Source organism: Sinohyriopsis cumingii, unplaced genomic scaffold (assembly GCF_028554795.1).
Source record: "Sinohyriopsis cumingii isolate HCF-2022 unplaced genomic scaffold, ASM2855479v2 utg002023l, whole genome shotgun sequence".
NCBI classification, from domain to species: Eukaryota; Metazoa; Mollusca; class Bivalvia; order Unionida; family Unionidae; genus Sinohyriopsis; species Sinohyriopsis cumingii.
The window spans coordinates 753,353-764,772 of record NW_028316109.1 but is presented as its reverse complement, the minus strand read 5'-3'; the positions used below and the strand labels follow the sequence as shown (position 1 = coordinate 764,772).

The 11,420-nt window shown below is 35.9% G+C and overlaps 1 protein-coding gene across 1 annotated transcript; it reads left to right on the top strand.

The window, feature by feature from the left end:
- Nucleotides 1-408: 408 nt before the first annotated feature.
- LOC149771227 (uncharacterized) lies at nucleotides 409-8,415 on the top strand. Its single transcript, XM_089948707.1, has 5 exons — nucleotides 409-491; nucleotides 1,946-2,084; nucleotides 3,860-3,948; nucleotides 6,252-6,328; nucleotides 8,033-8,415. Exons 1-4 carry the CDS (start codon nucleotides 428-430, stop codon nucleotides 6,314-6,316), a joined length of 357 nt encoding a protein of 118 aa, XP_089804833.1. The 5' UTR covers nucleotides 409-427; the 3' UTR covers nucleotides 6,317-6,328; nucleotides 8,033-8,415.
- The last annotated feature ends 3,005 nt before the right edge of the window (nucleotides 8,416-11,420 follow it).

The following is an 11,420-nucleotide window of genomic DNA, read 5'->3' as shown; positions in this document are numbered from 1 at the left end:
GTTTTCAAGTGCAGATAGGCACATCAGTCGTATATGTCGTTAATACAATTAGGTTAGAATCATGCACCACGCTGTGTGCCCTAGTGTTCTTAAACCCAAGACTGTGATGCCATAATTGCTATTACTGAAAGATTATCTACGATCTTACCTGCAAGCAATAAACGAAAAACCAATTATCTGAGTGTAATGAATCGTTACAGACTGAATTTCGATCGTCATTCCCACAACAATATATAAGGAGTGATGTAATTCTTTGTGAAGCAGGACATTCAAAGTATCACGATGGGATTAATTTGGAATTAGCCAGGGATTTGGCATCCGACATTTCTGACCTTTAATGCTGATTACAACAAATCGCAAGATATATAAACGAGGGTTTTCGAAGCTTCTCTTTAGTAGCTTAAAACAGGATCGAATATACTTTCTCATGATGAAGGTCCCTGTCGCTTGGTTGATGTTTGTTATTTTGCTTGGTATTGACTGTCTAAAAGGTAAGTATTCAATCATTTTGTGAGGTTACATTCAATTTTATATACGATATAAAGGTACTTTACTTGTTGTTTATTATTCGAAATCACATAACCACCATTTCATAATTTCTTATCTTGTTGGTCTACCTTTGTTTTATAAAGTATCGTATAAAGGGTTAATTAGATTTTTTGTTAATAGCGATAATGTGAATGATGTTCGGTAAGTTTTGAAAGTTAAAATTTCGGAGATGAAGATAAGTTGGCCTTTCAAAGGGTTTACTATGTCTTTAATTTGTCAAAAATTTTTTTTCATTTTAATCAGGGTGGAATAATTATGATTGAGTAATGCGTCAGTTATGAAACCTAACGAAATATAACTGATTTACAGGGTGTGTTGCATTCAATCGAAATGAATTCTTTGTCTGGTTAAATAGGAAAAGGGCTTGTACATTGTATTATTAAGTAAATTTTGTTTGATTGAAAACTGTGAGACTGATTTGTACATTGTATTACTAAGTATATTTTGGTTGATTGAAAATTGTGAGACTGATTTAGCATATTGTTGATTTATATATCTGCCTACCAAGAATATAATGGCCACTACAATAAATATTATAAACAAATATAGGCACACAATGCGCAGTAATCATGAGTGAGAGAGAAACAAACTGGGTTGGATGGAAACCTTGAAACTGAACGTACACCAAGTAACCTAAAAGTATGTTTCATCGTAAAGGTATATTTACACTTCCCTTGGGATTTATACACTTTCTGGTCGTAATGCTATTGATGCGAAGTTTTAATAGCCTGTCGACACTATTCGTTATATATCTAGGTTAAGGGGCACGCATACATAAAGGTATATATTACAGTATTATTGTTGATTCCTAACCCTACTATAATGTTTTAAAATCGATTGTTATTGATTGAATCTAGAAATATCAAAACAGATATCTCTATCTCTCTCACTTTCTTTCTTTCTCTGTCTCTCTCTCTCTCTCTCTCTCTCGTAAGTTTAGGTAAAGCAAAAAACAAGCACTTAGATCAACTGTAATATATTTTAATTACCTCCAATCCATGCTACATTCCAGTTCGTAAATTGCAAAGGTGATTGTGATCAGCAATAAAATTCAAAGAACAACATTTTATGGAGGTCTCATCCGGCAGGAATGAGACTTGTTCATTCACTTTTCAAAACACAGAATTGTATCCTATCAATGGACAAATATACGCATTTGTAGGCGATATAAATATAGGTCATACAAGGTATGTACGCTGTATCAATTATATACCACTATTTGAATAAATTTAAATGTTTAATTGAACGCAAACTAGGCAAGCATCGGCTCATTTTAATTACATATGTATACACAGCAACTTCTCATGATTAGCGTAACACTAGTTTAAGCATCCAAATCACTATGCCACGGTAATGTATTGTCTTGCTAACGTTTGACATCCATGTTATTTTCCAGGCATAGACGGGGCCTACCTCTTCAAGCGGACAAGTGTATCTAGTACAGATGCCGAAGAAGAAGAGCTGAATGTAATACGTGAAGAGTTTGAACTTTATGACACAGACAAAGACGGGTATTTGAGTTTGGAAGAATTCAGGTTCGTGCTAAGCTAAATATATCATCAACATTACGAACGTTAATATATAGTATCCCTTCGATGTGATGACTACTTCATTTGTCATACTTTTTATCTATCAACTCGGTTTTCTCATAGATGCAAACCACTATTTAAAGTCAATCTGGATCAAAACGGACACGTGAGTCGTCGCATTAAGATGCTGGAGATTTATATCAAATATTATAATGAAAGAACCATAGAGTTTATGATATTTTCTTTTATATAGATACATGTCACGATAGGTTATTGCAATGAGTACCATTTGGATAGTAGTTCGTCCAACAAGTCGATGAGGACTACTTGAGTGTTTTGTGTGAACAAACGGTCTAGGGGTGATTAGGTGGTCGATGAGGCCAATGTACTCCCTGAATGTTATGTGGCATTGTGGACATGGGATGGAAGCAACGGTGATCGTGGGGTTACCGGCTTGAAATTTCCTGGCCTGCCTAAGTTGTTCTGCCGCGGATGTCCTTTCGGCTTTGCAAGATGAAGCACATTTAGTAATGAAAAGCGTCCTACGACCTGGTAATACGACCTTGTAATGGTCAGTCTGCTCCCCCGTGTCGTTACTAATGAGTAATTTCTTCAATGATTTATTCATGGTGTCCTTGTATCATTTTATCTAACCTCCATTGTCGCGTTTTCCTTGTTCAAGATAGCCATACAATATATATTTTATGAGCCGGTGGTCAGCCATGCGAGCGACAATGCCTGCCATCGCAACATTGATTGCACCAAGATGATGCAGCTACTGGGAAGGCAAACTCGGGCACAGACCTCGGGATTCAGTCTTTCTCATGTAATTTCGAATGATTCCAAAATTAAGGTGTGCAATAGAAGTGTTTTTATAGACAACAACACTATATAACAGTTGCACTTTCTGAATCAATTCCTTCGTTTGGGGTCTATAGGTTGCAGAGGTCATATGGAGTTTTTAGTTTCATGCTTAAGAAAGGCACCTATAACCATCATGCAAATATATTATATTCATTGTTCACGTACTCATCATAGCTTAGGTCAATATTTTGTCTGATATTACTGCTTGTAACTTGATGTTCTGCTCAGACCTTTCTTAGCTAATTAAGTTGCAATTATTAAAATTTGTCGTTTTGACACAGCCCTCTACGTTTCCGCGGTGTTTACATTTGATTTGACCATGACATTACTTGTCAAAAGTTGTTGTCATTGCTAAATCAAACCCCACACTGTTGTCTATATGATTCGTAATTTCCTTATATGGATTTAAGTATTTGTAATCTTCTACATGTAAACATGATTTTATAATTCAAAGTTTAACTGCCGGTCGGTAAATATAATTATTTATATGGAGAGAGATTGAAAGAGAGTTAGAATAAAGAGAGAGAGAGAGAGAGAATTACCAATATAAATCAAACATAATTTGTCATAACTAGATTATATAGAAGAATGCTTGATACTACTAGGCATTAATATTATTTAATATAAACAACACCATCATGCAATATATATATATCTATATATATATATATATATATATATATATATATATATATATATATATATATATATATATATATATATATATATATATATAGTGCAAGCATTGCTTAATTCACCTGGAAGCGTACCTATTGTCAGCATAATTCATACTAAACTACACGTTAATCATCTTTACGGCATACACAGATGATATTACCTAGCGAAAGCGTCAGCAGTATTTTATATTCCTCAACCCAATCCAAATATTATATTCTTGTGTCAATTTTATTTTTAAGTGCTCCTCTGGTGGGATATGAAGATCCGAGTCCAGAACTATTGTTTGACTTTACGGACCTTGATGGAAATAATCTAATAAGTTTTGAAGGTAATATCATAATAGCTGCAAGTTTTTGAAGCACGTCTTCTACTGCAACTACTACTACGTTTGGTTTTGTTTAGAATGGCAGTGTATTGTGAGATAACAATTTAAATGCATCCTCTAATCCGTTTCAGCTTTCACCAAACAAAATATCCGAATCAAGCCAAGGTTGTGGTTATACAGTATTACATTAAGCGAGTTTTCCAAAAAATATTTCATATCTCTTTACCCTAAAACTTAAATATTCCCTCATTAATTATGCTTAATACGCATCGAACTGATTCTTATAATAATTCATATATTTGAAATGGATTTTAAATTCCATATAGAGTCTTTGTAATCAGCTAGTACCATTATGAACTAAAATGTGTCGGCCACGAACCCATACAATTAGGATGTAAATATTTAAAAAAAACAACATACTTTAATGATAGTTCTCCTTATGCCATTTCTGATAGCTGACAAAGAACAATGAAGCAGTTCCTAGTTTTTAGGGTGAAGAAGAACTAGACAGATCCAACTTTGTTTCAGTACAGTTCCTTACGTGATTCCCGAAGAGGAAAGTTTGTCTCGGACTACTGTGCAAGTGGAATTAATTTGTTCTTTGTACATGAATAACTTATAAATGTCCTTCTGAATATATCATACCAGATAGCTAGCTTATGTCCTTGGTTGTGCATGAAATGTTGCTATACTATTTGTTACATTTAGTTTACTTTCTGTTCAGAACATTGGATTTTACTTTGTACATGTTGTTGTCTTCCTGAAGTTTGTCATGCTGATGTGATGCAAAATATATACAAATTTTACATGAGGTACTTGGAAGCTGCTTGTGTTTTTTTCCACGGCCGTCGCACATTTTTTCATCAGACCCAGCTTGATACCCAAGATTGATATCAAAATATTCCTTGATTCAAGAAGTGGTTGATGCTGAACACGTTTCCTCCAGGCTCAAACGACTGTATTAGTGGCCAATCTGTCATGATATAGTGTAAACGAATCACACGACCATCCCATTCGCAGAATAAACAGCACAACTTTCTGTACCCACTCCGCAGACCAAACAGGAGAGCAAGAACTTTCAACCAGCCACAACGGTGTCGCTGATGTTGGTTATGGTTTAAACACCTCAAAGTGTGTTTCATCGTTTGATGGGTCTCCGTTATGTGGATTGCATAGCCAACTGGAATGCATAGCACATTGCGATTGTGAAAGAAAACAAATTTAAGAATCGTCTTTGATAAATCAATCAACAGTATCCATTCATCTGGATCATGAACATTGTTCAGGGCTGCCATACCAACATTGATGTTAATGTAGTCTACAGTATCAACTTCCATGAAAACAATGGGACAAGATCCTATGGATGCTAACTTCAAACGGTGGCACTATTTGTGACGACAAAATAACATCTTAGCCTTATCTTTGGCTAGTTCCAAATCCCTGACAAGGTTATTCAGTTCACCTTGTGTTATGATGTGTTATGAGGCGTGGTTCAGATGAGGAGGATTGGCGATAATATGGGTCATGTAAAATTGAATGTTCAGGACTAGAAGTTTCATCCTTTTCCTCGTCTGACTCAAATCAAATGGTACTGGTGCATCATGAACCGATAGTCTTCCATGGGGTAATGGGCATACAGCTGACGGAATGTTTCGATAATTAATCGTCCACTTTTTCTTCCTTGACACACCGCTTCCTACTGGAGGCACCATGCAAAAGCAACAATTACTGATATGTTATGTTTGCTTTCGGGAATCAATGGCAATGCAAAGACATATATTTCTTTTTCCTGTTCAACCACTGCCAAAGATGTGTTGCACACGTGTTTCAGCATATGTGTGGCGCCCACCTCTTGTCCTGACCTCCAAGTTTGAAACCAACATAAATGTGATACACATTCTTAACCACAGTGATTTTCCTAACTTGTGTTATGCATATGTCATTTAACTACAATCATAGCAAATGTTTTCTTTATTGTTCACACAAGTACGTGTCATCTCTGCTCACACTGACTATACAGAAATGTATCCCTTTGCAAAACTGAAAACAGACAAGTAGCAGGGCACGACTCTGTATGATTTCCGAGCTGATATAGTGCAATTGTTCAGCCTAGTGATGTACACGTAATTACGATTGAATTATCCTTGACTTATATGTATAACACGATGCTCTTCATATTTATGACGCAATATCAGCTTGAGATTGCATCATTCATTGATCAGCCTAAAACACAACAACTGTCGAATCCCAGTCATAGATTTAATGATAGATACACGTTGATATAAATTAATTTCTGTTTTATTCAGAGATACGCAGAGTGCTTGAAACGGCAAAACAATTAACCTCATATATGGGCATCAAAGCTGAATGACCATACGAGCAAGTAAGTATAGACAAACTAACGATGACTTAAATGACTATTTTGTTTTCTCATACCTCTAACTTTATTAATTTATGAAAGGCGTATTTCAAAGAATCTTTACTGATGATCTATGAGCGACTTTGCTGGAATGAATTGACAGTCAAACTTATTCAACTTTGCAGATTCTATCAAATTATTTTATTCAGTCAAACTTATTCAACTTTGCAGATTCTATCAAATTATTTTATTCACCCAAAATAGACAGGGGACAATAAACGCTTGCAAGGCTTTTCGCGTCCCTGTCACGATATAGAAGGAATATAATTTGCCAAGGATACATTTAATCTCTTGAATATATCGCTGAATAAAATTACTCTCGGTTGCGTTTTTCCATCAAAATCGATATAATAATCTCGAGCGGTTGATTTGTTGCTCAAAATGTCATACCATCAAGATTCTCGATGACACACTTTAAAAAGTTCAAACGAAGTTGACCGTTGATAGAGAATCGTTCCATAACATTTCTGACTTGCTTATAACTCAATCGATAGGACGAACCCATAGATACCGTCTCAAAACCATGTGCAGGAACGACTTTATTTTGCCTTGAGAGTAAAGTCATGACTGTTAATATTTTTCACTAATTCTCACTTTGCCCTCAATCGAAAGTGCTAAGGATATACAAACAACAGTAGAGAACAGTAAAATCGCGGAACCAGCTAACTGGAACGAATGACAACCCGGGACCAATTGGTAAAATAGCAAAACTCACCAAGAATAGTATGAATATAACGCAGGCAACCCTAACGTCCTCTACACGCTACATGGTGGCGACCAAGAAAGTCAGATAATTAAATTAGGAAGACCACAAAAAGGATTTCCATCCAATCAATGCGCCAAATGCATACACCACTCCTGTACCAGTCTATAAGGCAACTATCCAAACACCATTACATTGAAAAAGTGTGTTAGTGGTTCTCTGAAGCTTCGATATAATCCCATATTTATATACAAATTTTTCAGACCAACGGACCAACACAATGTATGCAAAATTATGAAGTGATTATATAGGGCAGGGTTTGTGTTTAAGCAGGCTTCTAGGGCTTTGTTTCATTTTGCAGTGTAATACTAGCCATCGCTTGACCTAGATAAGTTACCTAATCGGACAAAATATTTTAAAAAAACTAACGCACTCAACAAAACATCCAGTTACACCCGGGTACTCAAACTATTTCTAAGAATGCGAACGGGAATAATAATGACTATAAAAGTATGCATCATATCCAACGGTAATTGTAAATGCTGTATAATAAATCATGGTATATGAACGCCTACCTAGACCGGTATAACTTCTTCACGCATAGAGAAAAATATCCTGTTCCACACAAACGAAGATCAGTTCATAAAGAGCAGAAAACGTATCAGAAGAAAATGAAGACAAATACATCCCTCCATCATATGAAGACGCATCTAAGTGATCACGAGAACGCGTATTGTAGCAACGGGACAGTGAGAGAGACAGAGTGATAGAAAGAGACGAATGTACACACTCACACACAAAGAGAAAGAAAGAGAGTCTCCCATTTCACAACATTGATTAGGGTGCAAATTCTCTTTAACGTTTACGGTATAGCTGTGAACAATTTTGATAACACTGTTTTTTGCTGTATGGTGAAAATATGTACCTACAAGCGACACTAACATAAATTGATATCTCTGTTTCAGGTATTATCCAAGATCAATGGATCACAATAACATGGCAAGAATCCTGATCCACAATGCACATCTCAAGTTTACTGTCCATGATGACATTACAGTTAAATAAAGTTAAGAATAACAAGAACATGTAATGGATTGTTTGGAGTTGTGATTTGAAATTTGTGATATGTATCATCAAAATCATTGAATAGATTCGGTAATTAGTTCAATGTCTTAATATATCGCTGGGTTATCTTACTAGATCATATAGCATTCTCGTTATCAATTATTTTGACACTGTTTTAAATCAAGAGCTGATCCATCGGAAGCAGAAAAGTTTATTTTTATAGTGACTTCATTTATTAATATAATTAGTGACATGTAAAATGTTGAATAAATTCTTAAAATAAGTGTATCTATCTGTTAACCTGTAGACACAACATTTACTCGAACTGCACAATATGGGCACAATGTTCTACCAAGACGTTAGTGCAAATACACGCCAACAGACTGTGGACACACCGTGATAGGGAAAAGTCCCTGTTTTGTAATGTAAGATGAATGGAATGCCAAGGCCTTATTTAATGATAGCATCCTTAAAATAAGCACATCAGTGCATATCCCTATTTATTGATATTTTGTAATAATTCGAACTTGTTATAAATATTATATCACAGTCAGAAAAATCCGTTAAATTGAAAATGACTAATTCTTCGACACGTTATCTACATAGGTCAAGTTTTTGAGATACATGGCACTCAGAATCATAAATATAAGGTGATACATTTTACGTTGACCGACAAAGAAATCAATGATTTTAAGGTAACAGTTTAGCAACACTACCAACACGTGTGCGGGATACAAATACACCTGGTACATGAACTTCAGGTACTGGACTGAACATTTACTAACACGGGTTCCTGAAGCGAGATCGGTGTTGAGGAAAAGCAATATTGAAGGAAACTAATCATTCCAAGTGGCAAACTAACTTGCAATTAAAAATATGACTCGTTTTCAGATAAATATGTTTGTCATACTATAAGTGTTATATCAGACAAACCTAGACACAGTAATAATTTCCGCTAACATTACCAATTGACACGCTAGCTTATGGTTTCAAATTGATTTTATGAAGAAACTAAGACTGATAATAATATAATAATACAAAATCTTCACGGAAGTTTTCACTTAGTTTCACCATTGAATATATTCCTAAAATACAAATTGTGTACGCGAAATACTGTTTTTAACATGAAATATGCTTAAAAGGCAATTATCTCAAATATAAGATTATTTTGTCAAAGATGTACAAAGCATTACTTAAATATTGCAAGAGTAGAATACTCAAGGATGCTTTTATGGTTTTAGTAAATATGAAAATAAAGTAACAAAGTATCAAAACCAAATGACAGATACACAGTGCTATTATAGCTATAAAACTGTTTGGTGTATGATCTAAGACTTTGGCCATAAATCAGGTAACAAAAGGAAACGAAACCAACAAGTGTTCTAAAACTTAACATATAACGAAATTATTAAAGTTAACGCAAAATATGTAATTGTAAGAGGAAACTACAGTATTATGAACTGAATGAAAAATATTTCTGACAAACGTTTGAATAATGTCCAGAGGAAGGAATATTCCATATAAATTTCAAATCCATGAATGCATAGGTCTGCCAACAGTATCACGTGTTAAACTTGTATGACTGTGAACTCCTTTATATAATTCACAATTGTTCCAAACATTACTAGTATAGTCCAATGAGTATGTTGCATTTCCACATACAAATGCAAACAATTGTTTTCTCTCCAGTAATATATCAACACAACATACATTATGTTAGAATACTTGATTGTACGACAAGAACAAAATCAATAAGAATGATAATATAGCTATAAGCAGACATAAAACTATTTGAGTGCATCGTTGTTACTACTGTTACCTTACGATATACCATGCTCCAACACCATAGAAGAACCAACTTGACTTAACCATCCAATGGGGAACTTAATTTTCTTCACACAGATTATACATTTTGACATATGGCAACAGTATGGATATTCACATATCACACTATGGACTCAATATTGACTTTCAGATGTATGGGCAAAATATCTGATTTCAGATTTATTGTCGTACTATGGCCTTTGAGCCATATGGACATACTGCGCAGTAAATGCTTCTTCTGATGTGGACCATTTATGTGTCCTATATATGGGAGTAGCTCCATTACAGTTTATGCAAAATGTGTGATTCTACTTGACCAACGGAGATGTAATATTACAAAGCTTATTTTGTGAGATTTGCTGACATGTGGTTAGAGAGTTGCAAGGTGGTAAGCCCTAAACTGGCAGAAGGGACACAATAATGCAAAAAAGTAAAATTTCAAAGGAATATAAACATGTAGTCCTCGATGACGTAGGTGGAATGTACATCAGATTTCGCATTGCTGTCAACCTCGTCAACGTAAGTCGACTCAGGCCTGCACCAAGATCTTTGAACATCTGATTAGAGAACGTCTCTCTGCAGATGATACGGAGCTTGCTGCTCACACTGTATGCGCCTTAAAGAGCGTAACATCCTGGTTTGCAGAAGCTCGCCAGCTCTTTGTACTTTAGGTCAGCCTTACGAAAACTGACGTACTTTACCAGCCTGCTCCCAAGTAATAGTTCCGGCTACCAATCATCATCATTGACTTGCTGAATTTAGTTCAGCAGTTCACCTGGACTCTTTAATATCCTGTGATGCCACGATCGACAGAACATACAACAGACTGACGAAGACAAACAGCGTGTATAGACGGGTTTGGTACAACCATAGCCTAAATGGAGTAAAGCGTCTACAGAACAGCCGTACTGATCATCCACCTACATGGGGCAGAATTTTGGATATCCTACAGTCGCGGCTTTCACTGGAGTGACTTCATCACAAACACGGAAGTCTTCAAACAATCAGGGATCACATGTGTTGAGGCCACGCAAATCAATATACAGATAAGCTGGGAAGAGCACCTGTACAGAATGGGAGATAATCGCCTGCAACAGATTGCTCTGTATGTTGAGCTGTCAACTTGCTGCCGTGATAGAGGGACACAACGAAATGGATATAAAGGCTCCTTGAAAAAGTCCTTCACCACCTGTAGCATCGATCACCACTAATGGACATCACAATCTGCTGATCGTGAAAGCTGGCGATGACAATTTCACTAGGCCACTGCCACTTTTGAACAAACAGAGGGACAAACGTTTAGAGAAAAACGAATGCGAAGACATAACCAGTAACCATCGACAGCACCCACCACAAGCCATATATTTCCATGCAGACTCTGAGGACGGACGTGCCTATTACATATTGGGCTCGTCAGCCACCCGCGCGCGTTAAATATATATGGACTACCCTTTCCTAAATTCC